At 49.3% G+C, this 19,255-nt stretch overlaps 1 protein-coding gene across 1 annotated transcript in view; it reads left to right on the top strand.

Annotated features, from left to right (window-relative positions):
* loxhd1a (lipoxygenase homology PLAT domains 1a) overlaps positions 1-19,255 on the top strand; it is a 164,812-nt gene that overhangs the window by 139,936 nt on the left and 5,621 nt on the right. Inside the window, exons 33-38 of the mRNA XM_085975347.1 lie at positions 2,854-2,971; positions 6,520-6,697; positions 8,120-8,305; positions 11,152-11,322; positions 14,728-14,866; positions 15,738-15,899. Coding sequence (XP_085831473.1) covers positions 2,854-2,971; positions 6,520-6,697; positions 8,120-8,305; positions 11,152-11,322; positions 14,728-14,866; positions 15,738-15,899 — 954 coding nt within the window. The remainder of the gene's footprint in view (positions 1-2,853; positions 2,972-6,519; positions 6,698-8,119; positions 8,306-11,151; positions 11,323-14,727; positions 14,867-15,737; positions 15,900-19,255) is intronic.

Genomic DNA, 19,255 nt, shown 5'->3' on the forward strand with positions numbered 1-19,255 from the left:
GTCGTCATCCTTTTTGTCAGCCACAGTCAGTGCCTGTATGGAATGCCAATCCAGTTGTATTTTCCAGATCCATTCACGTCCCAGTAATGGTGGTCCTCCATCTTGCAATACATACAGGTCTAGTTTTGGTGTTTCCTTACCATTATATATAACGGTCACCCTTATTTTCCCTTTGGGGTAGACTTTTTGCCCCGTGTACGTCTTCAAAATAATTTTTGTGTCTCTCAAGGGTATGTGTGAGAATAGCCGCTCGTAGTCCCGTCAGTTTATGACTGTTAGGGCTGATCCTGTGTCCAATTCCATCTTTACCTGGACTCCTGCTATCTTGAGAGTGACCCAAATGGTTCGGTGATCCTCCGTTGTGATCACATTATGTAGTTTCAGACAACCCAGCTCCTTGCTTTCGGAGTCGTTATCACTCTTTTGTTCGTCTGAACTATTCTCCGTCATCTTATGTACCTTCTTGTACTTTTCTTTGGTAGATTTCTTATTGCTGGTTTTCTTTCCCGACCTGCAGACTCATGCTATGTGTCCTACTTTTCCACACTGTCTGCACACTATGTCTTTGAACCAGCAATCATTCTGGTCGTGTGTTGTTCTGCCACAGCGATAGCACTTCTCTGTTCTATATGACATTTCGTTTGTGCCATATTCTTGCGGTCTCTGTTGTATCTCTGCAGCGCCCTGTGCTGCTGCTTCATATGATACTGCAATGCTGAAAGCCTTTTCCAGCGTAAGCTCCTTTTCAGATAAAAGCCGTTTCTGGGTTCCTTCACTTTGAAGCCCACACACAAACTTGTCCCTTAAGGTATCTGCCAGTTCCGCTCCAAACTGGCAGTGTTTCGATAGTTTGCGCAGTTCTGTTAAATAATCGGCATTGCTTTCATCCTTATGCTGGTTCCGTTTGTGAAACTTGAATCTTTCTGCTATCAGCAGCGGTGTGGGGTTTAAATGTTCCTGTAGTATCGTTACTATGTCTTCAAAACTCTTTTCCATTGGCTTCATTGGGGTTACTAGATTTCGTAATAAACCATACGTCTTTGCACCCATTAAATTTAACAATACTGACGCTTTCTTGTCACCTGACACCTCATTTGCCTTGCAGCATACCTCTATTCGTTCGACATATGTAGTCCAATTTTCGACTCCATTGTCAAATGCGGTGATACTGCCACTCTTCGGCATTTTGGGTGTGGTTTAAAATGGCGTCTCCCAATGGCTTAATATGGCATCTCCCGCGCTTTCCTTCCTCCCCCACTGCTGCTGACGCCGCTCCCGGCGGTTCTCGTGGCAATGGCGGTGCCCTGTAGGTTTCACGCGCTTCTCCTGCGCTGCTGCCAACGCCGCTCTCGACAGTCCTCGTGGCAATGGTGGCGCCTCGCGGGTTTCTGCGCATCTCTCTCTCTCTTCGACGCTGCTCGGCCCCTGAACACCGGCTGCGCCCTGTGCGCTCTGCCCTCTCCCCCGTCGATGCTGCTCGGCCCTTTTGCTGTGCCGCTCGGTCGGGCTCTAGCCCGCCGCTGTCCGGGAAGGGTCTGCGCACTACCTGTTGCCAGCCCGTTTCGCTGGACCACCTCGACTGGAAAGCCAAGCCAGGCTCTCGACAGCCTCCCCCGCAATTCTCGAGTCTCTGCTGGATGACTGGGCGGTTGCCCGTGGTCGACGCCCGATTCTCTGGCCTTGACCTCCAATCCACTGATCTCCAGGAACGAATCCCCGGGAGGTGATGCAGAGTTGCAGGTAGGTTCGAACTTGCCTTGTCGCCAATGTTGTGTCTGTGTATAATAAGACACAGACTGCAGGAGAACGGTACAATAGGTGTTTACTCAACGTGGCTCACACTGGAACTGATCTGTACAGATTACTACTCAGTGCTATATACAGGTGTGGTCACTGCCGGTACTGCAGTATACATGAGCTGTAAAAGATAGTTCCCCCCTTAAAGGTATATACATTACAGAGGCAGACTCAATCGTGGCTTTCAAAAGGGAGTTGGATAAGTATCTGAAGGAAAGAAATTTGCAGGGCTAGGGGGAAAGGGCGGGGGAGTGGGACTAGCTGAAGTGCTCTTGCAGAGAGCCGGCACGGGCTCGACGGGCTGAATGGTCTTCTTCCGTGCTGTAACCATTCTATGATTCTTTGATTCATTACCAATGTACAACGGACTCCCAGCAAGATTCCAGCTGAGAAGAGGGAGGCTGCCAATGCCACTGAGAAACCTCTGGGGCTGCTTCAGTAGGGAAGCCACTGCAGCAGCACAAGAGGTGGCAATGGACCTTGAAGGGACAGGAGCGCCATGAAGATGGCAGGATCTGCAGCCTGGCAGGCTTCAGCAGAGCCCGAGGAAGAGACAGGTAATTGAGTGCAGGCCAAATAAGAGGAAGAGGAAGCCCTCTCCCCTTTTGCTGCACGTTGTTGGTAATTGCGCCGCTACCCCAGCCTACCACCACCTTTCTGCAAGTGTTTTCGGGGAGTGGCAGTAGCAGGAGCAGCAGGGAAATGGGATGGGAGGCTGGGCTCTGGCCCACCTCCCCCATCCCCCAGCCCCAACCAGAATGTACATATGGTAGGTGGGGAAGGGGCGATCAGCGGCGGTCCCAGCAGGAGAGGGAGGAGAAAAGTTGCAGGGAGGCGTCGGTAGGCCTCACCGCTCCATTTACCTGTCATTTCCACTGCTATCCCACTCGATTTTGAGGAGGAATATTCGACCCCAGATCTCGGGAGACATCCCCCTTCCGCATCCAAATCAAAGATTACCTTCTAGCCAACTTCAATGGTTCGTGTCGATGGGATTATTAATTCTTGCTATTATTATTATTTTTAGTATTATTCAATGATGCATTTACTTTCCAGATTTGAGAGAGGTCAAGAGGACACCTTCAACATGGTGATTGCTGATATCGCTCCGCTCAGGAAAATAAGGATTCACACTGACGCCAAAGGATGTCGTCCCGACTGGTTCCTAGATAAGGTGATGCTGAGGTCACAACTTTAGTCCAGAACTGAACAGAAGGCAGTGGGGCAGGAAAGTGGGATCATGGTGGGAGTTGACAGGATAGATAAAGAGAAACAATTTGCTCTGGTGGGGGTGTCCAGAACAAAGGGGCATAACCTTAAAATTAGAGCCAGGCCATTCAGGGGTGATGTCAGGCAGCATCTCTTCACACAAATTTCAAAACTGAGATTGATAGATATTTCTTAGGCAAGGGTATCTTTTTTTATTCGTTTTTATGAGGTATGGGCGTCACTGGCAAGGCCAGCATTTATTGCCCATCCCTAATTGCCCTTGAGAAGGTGGTGGTGAGCCACCTTCTTGAACAGCTGCAGTCTGTGTGGTGAAGGTGCTCCCACAGTGCTGTCAGGTAGGGAGTTCCAGGATTTTGACCCAGCGACGATGAAGGATCGGCGATATACTTCTAAGTCAGGATGGTATGTGACTTGGAGGGGAACGGTGAGGTGGTGGTGTTCCCATGTGCCTGCTGCCCTTGTTCTTCTAGGTGGAAGAGATCGTGGGTTTGGGAGGTGCTGCCGAAGAAGCCTTGGTGAGTTGCTGCAGTGCATCTTGTAGATGGTACACACTGCAGCCACGGTACGCCGATGGTGGAGGGAGTGAATGTTTAAGGTGGTGGATGGGGTGCCAATCAAACGGGCTGCTTTGTCCTGGATGGTGTCGAGCTTCTTGAGTGTTGTTGGAGCTGCATTCATCCAGGCAAGTGGAGAGTATTCCATCACACTCCTTACTTGTACCTTGTACTGTAGATGGTGGAAAGGCTTTGGGGAGTCAGGAGGTGAGACACTCGCCGCAGAATACCTAGCCTCTGACCTGCTCTTGTTGCCACAGTATTTATGTGGCTGGTCCAGTTAAATTTCTGGTCAATGGTAACCCCCAGGATGTTGATGGTGGGGGATTCGGCGATGGTAATGCCTTTGAATGTCAAAGTGCGGTGGTTAGACTCTCGCTTGTTGGAGATGGTCATTGCCTGGCACTTCTGTGGCGCGAATGTTACCTGCCACTTATCATTTGATGACGTGTCATCAGCCAGTTTCCTTAAAGGGGACCATGCGCAAATTTATTTTGACAGTTGCGCTGCCAGTGTTCTACAGCACTGAGGTGCTGCAAACACTGACAAGCACTGCACAGAGGTGCACGGCTGCACCCAGGCTCTCCCATGACTTCCTTCATATGCAAGGATGTCATTAGGAGGACCAGGCTGCAGTGGTGCAAACCTTTCAATGATCTCAGTAGATCACGAAACGTTACTGCAAAGCCACACTCAACCTCATCCTGCTGTGCCACCCATCACATCCCCATCACTCTGCCTTCCCTACCCTACTCCTGCATATCCTTACTCACACCAACTTACCTTGCACCTCCACCCATCCCTCTCTATCTACATTAGCACTTCCCCATCTCACTAGCCACCCCTCACACTCACCCTCATCCTAGTGCAAGCATACCAACTAACAACACACAAGAGTCGGCACTTGTGTGTTTTAGCCAATGTTCATGTAAAGTTTCTGTTAATGCGCTGTCAAACATTGAAACCTTTATTTTCAACACTTTGCGTTCTTGGACAGATTTGTGTGCACCTTCGGAAGTGGCTTAGTGAGTTGCAGTGAATGGTGAGACATAACAGCACCCTCCGCAATGGTGATGAGTGTGAAAAGAATGGCTTGGGCATTGTAGAGATGCTTTATGGTGTTGGTGTGGGGTGGTGTCAACCTGGCGCATCATGTGGCAGCCAGGGTGTACAGCGTCAAGTGAAGTAAATGTGGCCATGGTGAGGCCATCCCTGGCTCCCCGGGCAGCAATGTGGTTGGATGCTGATGCCCTCTGTCCTGTGCAGCATCAGTTGATTGCGGAGAAGGTTGGTGTTGTTGTTGTTTGTGCCACTGGTGTACCTGGTACTGCTGGTGTTGGGGCTGATTGTGGTGGGATTCTGAGGACCAAGGTAAGATAGTTTCAAGGGCACCGTGCTGATGTAATGGATGGCAGCTGAAGTTGAGATGACAGAAGCGATCTGTCAATGGTGAGAGAGCTTGTTCCAATGAGGTGATACTGGATGGAGAGTTTGCTCCAAGCACTTGCTAGCTGTATAAAGCTCAATGAGGGCAAAATTCGGTTACCTTGCCCCTTCCGTTAGCGCCCCAAAGCTCCTAGCAACCTGGTGCAGTGCCACTACCGCCTCCCGTGAAATTTAGCGGGATGTTAGCGCCGGCGGTAGCCAGTAGCACCCTGCGGCGCCACACTGTGCCACCGGCAATGACGTAATCACCGTGCGCAGCGTCCTGCTTGCACCCCAGCCACAAACTTTGGTTGCGCCCCCTGACCGTTCACCGTACGATATGTCCGACAGGGTCAGGGGGCGCTTTTGTAGCCGCAGCGGCGCTAGTTAAAGGGGAGGTGTCAGGCAGCCATTTTTCTTTGCGGCCGACTGCCAGCACCTGCCCCCTTTCCCTTTTTTTCTCGGGGTGCCGGCCACAATCGCTCAGCCTGGCTCTCCTCTCGAGTGCTGGGCTGTTTTGCCGGCTCCCCGCTCCCCGGTGGTCCAGCAGGGCCCTGGTGCACACAGCGCCAAGCCCCTCCCCTTTAATCAGGGGAGGGAGACCTGCAATGACACGGCGCTGACGCACATGGCAATCTTGCACGTAGTGCCGCAGAATTGACTGGTAGCGCCCCAAGAAGGAGGGGGAGCACTTCCAGTAGCACCCTGCCTCCTGCTTGGCGCACTACCACTGAATTTACGATGCGGGGCGCTAACTTTTTCAGGGCGCTAAAAGTAGTGCCCCGGCTATGTTAGCACCCCAAAGGGGGGCACCACTGAATTTCTCCCCAATCTGCCTTCCAAATGCAGTAAACAACAGCTTCTAACCTTGGAAAGTGAACAGCTGTGAGATGGGAGCATTTATAGCACATTTGCAGCTGTCAAGTTTAGAGATGATCCCATGCCCATACAACTCCCGACCTGCTTACTTGACGTGATCCCCGAGCAACATTGACCCCGTGGGCGACCTCATAAAATGTAAAGGTGAGTTCAAAATACTTCTTAATGGGCTGGTAACAAGGTCATAATGACCTGAATTGCCTCCCCCGCCGCTGCATGTTGGGGCTGTTCAGCCCTGACAGACCGAACATGTGGGAAAGTCGCATGGCGGTGGGTTGACAGCAGGGTCCCAACCCACTGTCAATAAAAAAAAATTTCCCACCCAACCCACCACCAAACGTGCCCGCTGACCCCCCGAAAAATTCACCCCAATGCAGCGGCAAAGAACATGAGGAGCAACAGTTGAGGAGACTGGAATAATTAGCAGTGTACAAGGCAGCAGAGTACTCCAGAGAGGCAGAATGAGCCATTCTTATAATGGTATAAGGCCGTCGCTTTCCTTTCTTGGAGCGGTGGAAGAGTGGAAATTGGATTGCAGCAACTAGGAGTGGTGATAATCTATTCAAGGAACTTGGAAGGAAAGAGTGCCCTGTTTTTTTCAGCCCGGATGCACTGATTCTTTTCATTCTGTTAGGTTATCATGCTGAACCAGTCCACGGAGGAAATGACCACATTTACCTACAACGACTGGCTCTCAAAAACACGGGGCTCTAAAAGGTCAACCATCTGTGAGCTGGCAGCGGTGGTCGACGATGAAGAGATGATAGAGAGAACAATCTACATCATCAGTGTAAAAACCAGTGACATTGCAGGTTGGTAAGAGCATGGTTCGACAGGATTCAATAATCACTGCCCCACAACAAAAACATTTCATGGTGATGTAAACTCGCCCAATAACAGCCCCATTTTGTAATAGGGAAAAGGAAATTGTAAGATTCCATTCGATTCCAGCCTGTAACTGACTCCTGTTACCTGTTATACAGTGTATAAACCACCTGGACCCCTCAAAACTCCAGCCTGTAGCTCATTCCCAGATATCTGTTATGCTACATATAAACTTGTAACTCAGAGGTTGTGTGTTCAAATTCCACCATGGCAAGCTGTAAAATTGAAGTCAATAAAATATGGAGCTTTCTTCACGTACTGCTCCCCGCTACACTACAAGTATAAAGTTCTTGGCCTGTACACTCCAATAGGGTATGGCCACCTACAAGTTTCCATCCCTCTGCCTCTCTGTAGCTGCAGGTCACTGGACTCTTGCCTGCTCCTCCTCCTCCTCCTCCTCCTCCTCCTCCTCCTCTTCCAAGCCAATCACCAAACCCATAACCCACTTCAGACGCCAGTCTGAAGATTGCAGAAGCACGTGGTCAAAGTTCCAGTGTAGACCCAGCCAGATAACATTTTGGAAAGTTTAACATCACCTCTAACAGCCAACACAGTCGGAAAAAAAAAGCAAAAGCAGCACATTTGTGGTCAAAAAAATGAAGAAACCAGTGATTTACCCGAGAGAAGCTGATGATCCCTTTAAATAATGCTGGAAATGGCGCCCTCCGAACTGATGACGAGGATGCTAGCGCTGTTGAAAATGGTATTTGGGTCCTTAAACAAGCACAAAACCCTCATTTCCATGTATTAAATAGGCACGTGCCCATTTCATGCAGGCAACAACCTTTGAAAATCGCCTCCCCCATCCCTCTGCTGTCACTGCCCAGCACCCTCCCACACAACGTAGCTGACTTAGGCAATCTAGCGGATTGGCAACGTGAACCTGCGTCCGCTCTGCTCCATGGTGCTGCACAGTGCACGGATCTTAGAGTTAGCAAGATGTTTTGCTGGGCAAGTCTTTCCATGGAAAGTTTTTTTTGTCATACTTCCTTCTTATTAAGCAAGAGAGAGGAGCTGAACAACCCCGCTGTTTTGTTTTGAGCAATGATATCGCACACAAGTGGAATTATGACACTGGTGTTCCTGTGTGCTGCATGACCTTTTGCAAAGGTGCTTTCCTATCTATTTGTTGTTAGTTTATAAACTTATGATGTAACATCATTAAATACATCAAAACACAGTGTTTGTAAGCCAACAAAAAAAAGCGTTGAAAAACACATTTTCATAAAGTCATATCTTAGTCGCGTAAGACCATGCAGTCTTCATCCTACAGTAAGGGGCTGTCCTGCGTGTACTCAGTTAACAGGCAGAGGATGTATTTACACTAAGTTACTATCTGTTGAACCCAGGGGCTGGCACTGATGCCAATGTATTCCTCATCATCTTCGGAGAGCACGGCGACACTGGCACCCTGGCGCTGAAGCAGTCTAACAATTCCAACAAGTTTGAGCGGAAATGCATAGACATTTTCAAGTTCACGGACATGCTGAGCCTGGGCGACCTGTCCAAGGTCCGAACATGGCATGACAACAAGGGTAAGTGAGATGCTGTGGACTCAACCAAAAATCTGTTCATAAATGTACTTCTCATCAATTTTTCTCCATTCATTTCTTCACTATTTTGGCTTTCTTTCTGTTCTTTATGCCGGGGAAGTAGGAACAGACGGTAGGCGAGTATTTCTGAGACCCTACACTGCCAAAAGGGCCTCGCATGCAGTGGGCAGCTTATCCGCAAATCACGATGGACTTACCCTGACTCATGGATGGGAAAATAGCAGCCTATGCACGTGCAATTTTTCTGATAAATTTCCCACTGCGTACAAGGCCAAATGGTGGCATAAGTCCAGTTAAAGAAGGAATAAACAAACGGAGTTATTCGGAGGGAGGAACAATGCATGAATAACACTGAAGGGGAACCGAGTCAGTCAGATTGAAGGGGGATAAAATGTGACTCACATTGGAAAGTCTGCGTGAGATTGGAAGGCAAAAATAGTTAGGTAAGGGAAAGTCAACCAGAGTTTCTGCTTCTGACTGCTATCCAGTGACCCCTGCTATATGTGTGTGGATGTCATGTGAGGATTGGACTCAGTTGTGGTGCCCACATGATCAAGTAATCTGCTGACTTTAACTATGAAGGCTCATAAATGAATAATGGTCACTTGATCAAGGCACCAATAAGCTCAACCCGAGCAGGAAGCAGTTTCAGGAGAGCAGAAGGAAAAACAATTACCAGAGATAAATTAGCAAGGAAAAGAAGACCAAATTATTTTTAAAAAGAGAATGAAACAAATGAGGGAAAGTGAATTGCATGCAATAGCAAGGGAAGGATCTTCCTTTGAGAGAATATTCTACATTAGGCGGGATTGCAGAGCAAAAGGTGGGAAAATGGGGGTGGGGGGGAAGGGTAAGACCTACCAAAGCCTCAAGTCTCCATCAGGGATTGCCCTACCCTGCCAGGACCACTGCTGCCTGCTCCTCTCGGCCCACCGCATAAGAATGGTGAAGTGGACAGAACACAGGGGACAACGGATTTTATGTTTTCCCACCCATGCTACCACCGTTTCAGGGGGCTGCCATGAGGAAGGTGACAATGGTCCCCGGGGAGCAACGGTAACGGCCCTGAGGAACCTCCTCTCCCTCCCTACTGATGTAACCTGTTGAAGGCACTAGTCTCTGCCCAGGCCTTCAGTGAGTCTTGATTTCAGATCATTGGGGGTCCCTCGTTGGATCTTCTGGTGCTGCAGCAGTATCCCAACTGCAGCAACACCTGTTTCCTCCTTTGTAGCGGTGGGCTCCCTCTTGATGGTAATAAGCCCTGACCCCCCCCACCCACCCTAAGGGCAGGATTTTCATTGGGCCATGGAGTCGGAATTGGAGGCATGCAGGGGGTTAAAATCCCGAAATCAGGGTCCCGACCCCATCCCGCACCCAAACCCGCCTCCATGCCAGTTTCAAAGGCGATGGGTACCCACCCCGCACTGGGACCTGCCTACCCGAGGCGGGAAGGGATTAGTGCCAATTAACTGCTTGTTAACAGGTAGTTAACAGGCAGTTTTTAGCCTAATCCCTATTTTTAAGGTTAAAGTGTGGGATTCCCGACGGCTCCAAACCACGCCAAGTTAGAGGAGGCGGGCTGTTGGGTTGAAGGACTTGGAGGGGTCGAGATGTTGGTGTTCAGGTGAGTGATGGGTGCATGAGTGCAAAGGTAAGTGTGTTTGGTGTGTATAAAGTGATTAAATAAGTTTTACATACCTTTTCAGCCTTCCTTCCTTTAGGTCTCGGGAGTCCCTCATCTCACCGGCACAGAAAGCAGAATGGCCGCGAACTGTCAAAAGTGACAGCCTGCAGCTTTCTGTGCAGGAGAGATTTCTAACTGAGTCTGTGGAGAAGGACTCATGTTAGAAGTAAGACTGTCAGTGTTTGACAGCTTCAAACAGCTGTGAAACGCTGATATTTCATCTGTCAAAAGCTCTTGACAGATGAAATTTCAGTCTGTGATGTCACCTGTTGCCGGGTGGCCCTTAATTGGCCTGCTGAGCCCGCTGGGCAGGCTCAACAAGGTCAATCAAGTTAAAATCGTGTGGATTGGCCGCATCTCAATGGAGGCGGGACTACAACCCCGAAAGTTGTAGTCCCGCCTCCCACCCGACTCCTGAATGAAAATCCTGCCCCAAGTCTCTACTACTGCCAGTCTTCTTATGGTCATGAAGGGCCCTGGGATGACTCATCCTCTGCTCTTCCCTCGCTTTCTCTCATTGTCTTCCTTTGAGTCCACAACAGAGGTTAAGAACTCCCCTCACATGGTGAATAGTGGCTACATACCTGTCTCAAACCATGTTTCACGTCAGACACACTTTGCCTTTACATCACTGAAGCCTATAACAGATTTTATTGCCTTGTTAATTTTTTTCTGATTAAGCAGTATAGGCTAAAATATAGGCTGGCACCAGCCCAATATGTATAATATCAGCATCATAAAAAAAGAAGTGTTCCAGTATATAATTCCAATTCATAGCCTTCCATCTTTCCTTCAATTTTACCCAATTTAGGGGGGGGGGGGGGGGAAGAAAATAGGCAGAATATGATGCTCTGCTCAATGGGTCCAGTTCCCTCACACAGCTTCCTTAACTTCCTTGACCGGAGGAGAGAACCCGGGGACTGAACAAAGGTTCTCCATTTCTCAGCCTTATACTCTGAGGGTCTTCTTCATTCTTTGCCAAAACCATGTTGTGTTAAATTTACATTTTACATGTTGTGAGCACATGGGCTTCTCCAGATACTTACAGCAAGGGCATCAGAGGACGAGAATGACAGGGCAAGAAAATGCTGTTCAGCCAATGCCGCCTGATCTATTAATAATGAAAGATCTTTGCACTCTACAGGGCCTGCAGCTGGCTGGCACTTAGAGTATATTGAAGTAAAGGATGAAACCATGGAAGAAACATTCCGATTCCCCTGTGACCGCTGGCTCGCCAAGAGTGAGGACGACGGGCAGATCATTCGTGAACTCCCCTGCGCCAACAATGACTTTTTGGACCTTTCAGAACGCACACGTACGTTTGATTTACACACGTCACACATTCACATACTTAAAAGCTTTTCAGATACAATCAAATGATGCAATAGAGTGTGCCAGGGCTCATTGGAGCACCTATGGCCAGCATAATTTCATCCTGTTGAGTTTCTAACTTCCGTCATTAGCTCCCACCCCTGTCTCTGTTGATTAAATGTACTGCATGCTTAGGGGCTCACCACAAGGTCCAGTTCAATCCCCAATCTGTGCTGAGTTGCTGTAGTTGGCATCAGTGCGACATTTTAAGTACACTGTAACATAAGAAAACTCACTAAGCACTTGGTTTGAGTATAAAGCAAGGCTTTGATCAACTGTTTCACAACCATGAGTTTCTAGTTACATCACTAGTTCCTGGTTACAGATGCGTCCTGAGCAAGCTGGGCCCACGCCCGAGTATTTATACTTTCCTTGGACAGGGCCACCAGCTGGCCACCCAGTGTTATCTCATGAGTCATTTCTACATGAATGATAAGATTCATGACATACTGTACACCTGAGTCTGGTTAAATGGGTTTGCAATCTGGCTCACAACAATCATCAAACTCACTTTTAACATTTGCCCAATGTTAACTGCCCTGCTGCTAATGAATCATAGAAACATAGAAGATAGGAGCAGGAGTAGGCCATTCGGCCCCTCGAGCCTGCTCCGCCATTCAATGCAATCATGGCTGATCATCCAAATTCAGTACCCTGTCCCTGCTTTCTCCCCATATCCCTTGATCCCTTTAGCCTTAAGAAATATATCCAACTCCTTCTTGAATATATTTAATGAATTGGCCTCTACTGCCTTCTGTGGTAGAGAATTCCACAGGTTCACCACTCTCTGGGTGAAGAAATTCCTCCTAATTTCTGTCCTAAATGGCTTACCCCTTATCCTTAGACTGTGACCCCTGGTTCTGGACTCCCCGACCATCGGGAACATTCTTCCTGCATCTAGTCTGTCCAGTCCTGTCAGAATTTTATAAGTTTCAATGAGATCCCCTCTCATTCTTCTAAACTCCAGCGAGTATAAGCCCAATCGACCCAATCTCTCCTCATACGTCATTCCCGCCATCCCAGGTATCAGCCTGGTGAATCTTCGCTGAACTCCTTCCATGGCAAGAACATCCTTCCTCAGATAAGGTGACCAAAACTGCACACAGTACTCAAGATGTGGTCTCACCAAGGCCCTGTACAACTGCAGCAAGACTTCCTTGTGCCTGTACTCAAACCCTCTCGCTACGAAGACCAACATACCATTTGCCTTCTTAACTGCCTGCTGCACCTGCATGCATACCTTCAGCAACTGGTGCACAAGGACACCCAAGTCTCGTTGCACTTCCCCTTCTCCCAATCAATTGCTATTCAGATAATAATCTGCCTTCCTGTTTTTGACACCAAAGTGGATAACCTCGCATTTATCCACGTTATATTGCATCTGCTATGCTTCTGCCCAATCACCCAACCTGTCCAAATCATACTGGAGTTTCTCGGCATCCTCCTCACAGCACACACACCCACTCAGCTTTGTGTTGTCTGCAAACTTGGAGATATTACATCTAGTTCCCTCGTCTAGATCATTAATATATATTGTGAATAGCTGGGGTCCTAGCACCGATCCCTGCGGTACCCCACTAGTCACTGCCTGCCACTCGGAAAAAGACCCGTTTATTCCAACTCTTTGCTTCCTGTCTGCCAACCAGTTCTCTATCCAAGTCAATAGCTTGCCCCCAATCCCATGTGCCTTAACTTTACACGCTAATCTCTTATGCAGGACCTTATGGAAAGCCTTTTGAAAGTCCAAATACACCACATCCACATTTGGCAGGTCTGGCTAAGAGCGGGCATTGATGATGGTGCACGAGCAGACAGTGCGCCCTGCCCCCTCAAGCACAAGAGGCACCTGGGCCGGAAGAAAAGCCCTCATATACACATTAAACAAGATTATCCAATACAAGTTATACTTACAAGAGTGATTTATAGGCGTGGGCCGGGATATTCCTTCCAGCAGCGGTGTTCCGGCAGGAGAAGACTTCCACCTGTCTCTCCAACACCGCCGCAGTTTGCTGGGTGTGGAGTATTTACAGATGCAGCATAGGCTCCCATTGGCAGGGAGCCTACCAGTGCCTGGCCACAGCATCCCTGCAGTGGTGCAACGGGATCAGCGGTACCGCACCGGAAGAGATAGCCAGGCACTTAAAGGGGCTGAAAAGCCCTAAAGACCAATAGCGCTACAGCTTTGTCGGAATGGCAGAAACTGAGGCCTACACAGGTACGTCACTGGGACAGAGGAACAGAGCAGAGGTCACTCACTACGAGGTCCTTTCCCTCCTTTGGGGGACCTCAAGTTCATTACTGTTGCTTACTGGGACCTGCTGCTAATTTCCACATGGCAGTCCTAGGAAGCAGCGGCAACATGGACGGACAAGGGGAATATCTGCGAAGGACCCAGGCCGCACACTCCCTGCCGCCATTTGCATGTGGCAGACAGGGAAAGAGCAGCCAGGGGTGGTTCCGATGGGGGCAGCGGAGGGATATCCAGGTTGGGCGGGGAGACGGTAATAGATCCTCATTTGCCAACACTATCCCACCTGATTTCAGGTGGAATCATTTCTTTGCTAACACTGAAAGACTTAAAAACAAAGTTTTAATTCTACAACGGATATGGGAATAGGTGGACAGATAGCCTGCTGAAACTCACGATCAAGGTTCATAACTGAATAATAGCCACTGGCGTGAGGTACCAAAGAGCACTATTCCAGCAAGGGAGTCAACACTTTCAGGAAAGCAGGGGCTGGGAAAAGATTGGAGAGAACAATCATAAATCTGCATAATGAACAGACCATAAAGGCGTCCTGTGTGCCTGCACCCACTAGAAACGGGGTTGAGAATGCCCAAACTCATTTCAGAGTGAAGTGACATTCACCCGATGAGTCTGCCCTGAATCCAAAATAGAGCTGAGAAAACACCGTAAGCAGTGTATCGCCCCGTACCCCGAACCAATGGAAATCAGCGCAGTACAAAATGGTTTGGTTCTTCCGAATTCTATTCAAAGGGATTGGACAGAAAATGATTTGTTTCATTGGGAACGCATATTCTGTCCCAAACCCATTCCGCACTGCATTAATTTCCATTAGAATAGGGGTAATGGGAGATATACTCCTATTACGATGTCTTTTCAGCTCTAAGACTGGGGTTTCTATAGAGGTGTCATACTGTTGACTGTATTGCTAGTAGTTTTCATTTAAATTTATTCCATAAGGAAATCTCCTGTAACTTCCTCGCAAGCAGGTGCAGTGTTGTGGAAGTCGCAGTTAGCCGACGGGCATGGGTTGGCTGCTGAGAATGATGTCCTGTTATTTACTGAACATTCTGCATCAGATAATATTCTTCTTCCCTTCGATAGGCTATGAAATCCTCACTGTGACCAGTGACAGGGACGATGCTGAAACAAAGGAAAATGTCTGGGTTACGTTTGAAGGGAAAAAAGGAAAATCCAAAGAATTCACACTGGAAAATTCATCCAAGAAAAAAAAATTCTTGAGGTAGAGTTACCAATACATTGAGGCAATAATAATTACTGCAGGGTTTTCCTTTTTGAGAAAATCTAGGTGCAGCCCATAGCACAGGAGACAACCGCGGCTGAAAAGAGTAGGAGAAAAGAGGAGACAAATCGAGAAGTAATCACTAAGTGACGGCAGGCTGGAGTTTTAATAGGCTGTAAATTGTAGAGGTAAGGGAAGAAGAAGAAGACGACTTGCATTTATATAGCGCCTTTCACGCCCACCGGACGTCTCAAAGCACTTTCCAGCCAACGAAGTACTTTTTTGAAGTCACTCTTGTAATGTGGTGAAACGTGGCAGCCAATTTGCGCACAGCAAGCTCCCACAAACAGCAATGTGATAATGATCAGGTAATCTCTTTTTGTGATGTTGGTTGAGAGATAAATATTGGCCAGGACACCGGGGATAACTCCCCTATTCTTCTTCGAAATAGTGCCATGGGATCTTTTACGTCCACCTGAGAGGGCAGGCGGGGCCTCGGTTTAACGTTTCATCCGAAAGACGGCACCTCCGACAGTGCAGCACTCCCTCAGTACTGCACTGGAGTGTCAGCCTAGCTTTATGTGCTCAAGTCCCTGAGGGCCTTGAAAACAGAAGAAGGTAAGGAACTCCACAATTTTGAGGTCCTGGGAAAGCATGTTAGAGTGGGAGACCATACACTAAGTGAGGTTACAGGAAGAAGGATAAGCGTGTAGGGTGGCTCATTTTGGACCTTAGTAGGAACCAGAAAGAAAAGTTCAACGGGAAAAAATAACTAGAATAGTAGCTCTGGGGTGTATTTGAGGCTCTTTTCCATTGGAAAGCTTTAGAATTGATTGATTGTATTAACCAGTTGCATTTCCTTTATATTTAGAGGGGCAAAAGACAAATTTGAATTTTCTTCAAAGAACATTGGTGACATAGCAACAATTTGTGTGGGTCACTGCCCACGAGACGGAAGGAAATTTACCTCAAAGAACGATGTGGAATGGCATGTTAAGGAGATAATTGTTACAGAAAAGGAGCTTGGCAACAAGTAAGTATTACCCGAATGTGAGTGGGCGATCAAATCTAAGCGATAACCATGGAGGAGGGAGTTTGAGCTCCAGTAGGTCGCAATCCTGTCCTTGCAGCTCTGGAACCTGGACACGCTGGGACAGACATGGCCCACCTTTATCACCTGTAATGGCCTAAAGTGAAATTAGTTTGTAGAGTCTCAATCCAATTCAGACCAGGCACAAAACTGATCACAGTAGACTGAATCTTGTTACAGGGGATCTTGTGGGTGAAACTGCTCTTTAAAAAAGAGGTCTGATGGTGCGATTCCCTATTTAAAAGTTTTGATGTGAGACTAAAACTTTAAATGAGTTGTGAAGGTGAAATCCACTTTCCTAAAGGGTCTTTGTGCAAGACTGGAGGGTAGAAGTTCCGCAGACATTTCTGTATCTCCTGCTGTAACTTTGGCAGCCATTTACACCGTTTCTAAAGGGTTTCCGCCGAAGTTACGGCAGGAGATTGGGAGAACCTCTGTGGAAATTCCAGGTGTCCATCTTTAAGAGGGATCCGATGTGGAGACTCCTTTTCCAAAAGGGTTGATGCGACTTGTGATGAAATATTTCCATTCATCACTGCCTGTGACTGAGATCGGTTTCAGTGTCATTTCCCTTCCCCCAGACCTCATTGTATTGTGTACTGGAATGTGCTGTATTGTATACTGGAATGTGCTAGAATGTGCTGTGTGTAGGGCTCCGCCCATACCTGGCCCCGTTTGTAAGCTAGCTCAGTCTGGCCTCAGTCTGGCCTCAGTCTCCAGAAGGAAGACATCTCTCTCTCTTACGTGTTACGTTCTAAGTTAATAAAAGCTTTGTTTTGTTCTGCTAACTTCGAGTCTCGGAATTATTGAGGCACATCAATTTTATTAACTTATTTTTCAACACTATGGATCAACTCCTGAAACCCGAACGTTTGGATTTGGATCAACATGCTCCGGACGCATCAGCATGCTTTGGACACTGGTTTGAGTGTATGGAATTCTTCCTGGACAATTCCGCAGCCGTCAAAGACGCTACGGACGCTGCGAGGATGAGACTCGGAATTCTGCGGAATTGGGTAAGCCACCGGGTTTACCCCCTCATCCAAGACGCCGAGACGTACCTGGCCGCCTGCGACATCTTAAAGGCGCATTACCAGCAGCCTACGAATGAGGTGTATGCTAGGCACCTGCTCGCTACCCGCGCACAGCGACCTGGGGAATCGGTGGAGGAGTTCCTAAGCACCCTGAAAATGCTTGGCAAAGACTGCAAGTGCCGAGATGTAAAAGCCGCAGTGTACACTGACGAGCTTGTTCGCGATGCCTTCATCACAGGCCTCAGCTCCACTTACATCCGGCAAAGACTGCTGGAAAAAACGGGGTTGGACCTGAAACAGGCTGCGGACACCGCGCGATCCCTGGATGTGGCCCAGAGAAACTCGGACGCCTACTCTTCAGCCCGCGCCGTCCACGCCGCCACGTGTGCACCGAGGGCACTGCCATCTTGGAAGGCATCTTCCCCGCCCGACAGCCCGACACCGGCTGGGCCCCGCTCTCCCCCCAGAAGCCCTACGACAGCCGCGACGCGTCAGGGACCCAACTGCTACTTCTGCGGGCAGCCAAAGCACACCAGAAACCTGTGCCCGGCGAAAGGCACCACCTGCTTTAAGTGCGGTAAGAAGGGGCACTTCGGGAAGGTGTGCAGAGGGAACCCCGCCGGAAAACCAACCGCCGGAAAACCCGCCACCGCCGCGTGTGCGCCGTGGGAGCGGCCATCTTGGACGCCATCTTGCCCGACCTCGTGGGGTCCGCCATCTTGTGAGCAGACAGCGTGGACGCCATCTTGTATCGATCAGGGCCCTACAGTGGCATCGGTCACAGTGGACCAGACCAGGCCGCACCCGCTATCCAGATCAATGGTGGACATCGAGGTAAACGGGTGCCGGGTTAAATGCTTAATTGACAGTGGAAGCACGGAGAGCTTTATCCACCCAGAACTGGCACAACAACTCTCCCTAAAGGTGGTCCCTACTCAGGGTACCATCTCTATGGCTGACAAAACCCAGACATCGACCATTCTGGGTTACTGCACGGTACAATTGTGCGTTAACGGAACTGTATATGATAATTTTAAAGTATTAATCATGAAGAACCTATGTGCGAGCGTGATCTTGGGCCTGGATTTCCAGTGCAACCACCAAAGCATCACGCTCAAGTACGGTGGGTCCCAGCCGCCCCTCACAGTGTGCGGTCTGGCTACCCTGAAGGTAAAGCCGCCTTCGCTATTCGCGAACCTTACCCCTAACTGCCGGCCAATAGCGACCAAAAGCAGGAGGTACAGCTGGGAGGACAGGCGGTTTATCGCGACCGAGGTAGACAGGCTCCTGAAAGAGCGCATTATTGAACGCAGCAACAGCCCGTGGCGCGCCCAAGTGGTAGTGGTAAGGGGTAGTGAGAAGAAACGGATGGTGATCGACTATAGTCAAACGATCAACAGGTACACCCTACTAGACGCCTACCCGCTACCCCGCATATCAGAAATGGTGAACCAAATCGCCCAATACCGGGTGTTCTCCACCATCGACCTCAAGTCAGCGTACCACCAGCTCCCTATCAGACCAGAGGACCGCCCGTACACCGCCTTCGAGGCGAACGGACGCCTCTACCAATTCCTCAGAGTCCCCTTTGGGGTGACGAATGGGGTCTCGGTCTTCCAGAGGGAGATGGACCGCATGGTCGATGACCACCACTTGCAGGCAACCTTCCCCTACCTCGACAACGTCACCATCTGCGGTCACAACCAGCAGGATCACGACTCGAACCTCGAGAGGTTCCTGAAAACCGCACAAAAACTCAACCTCACCTACAACGAGGACAAGTGCGTTTACAACACCACGCGCCTCTGCATACTAGGCAGCGTGGTGGAGAATGGGGAAATCGGACCAGACCCCGACCGATTGCGCCCCCTACAGGAGCTGCCCCTGCCCAACACCCCCAAAGCCCTGAAAAGGTGCCTGGGGTTATTTTCTTATTATTCCCAATGGGTCCCCAACTACTCCGACAAAGCCCGCCCCCTCTTGAAAGCATCCTCTTTCCCGCTCTCTGCTGAGGCCCACGCCGCCTTCAAAAGCATTAAGCAGGATATTGAGCGGGCCACGCTACAGGCAGTGGACGAGAACACTCCATTTCAAGTGGAAAGTGATGCGTCTGACTTCGCCTTGGCGGCCACCCTCAACCAGGCGGGGCGGCCCGTAGCTTTCTTCTCGAGGACCCTCCAAGGGCCCGAGATCAGACACTCCTCCGTGGAAAAGGAGGCCCAAGCCATCGTGGAGGCAGTGCGCCACTGGCGCCACTACCTAGCC

The sequence above is a fragment of the Somniosus microcephalus genome, chromosome 2 (genome assembly GCF_052327205.1).
Source record: "Somniosus microcephalus isolate GS21.2 chromosome 2, FLI_Smic_1.0, whole genome shotgun sequence".
In the NCBI taxonomy this organism is placed as follows: Eukaryota; Metazoa; Chordata; class Chondrichthyes; order Squaliformes; family Somniosidae; genus Somniosus; species Somniosus microcephalus.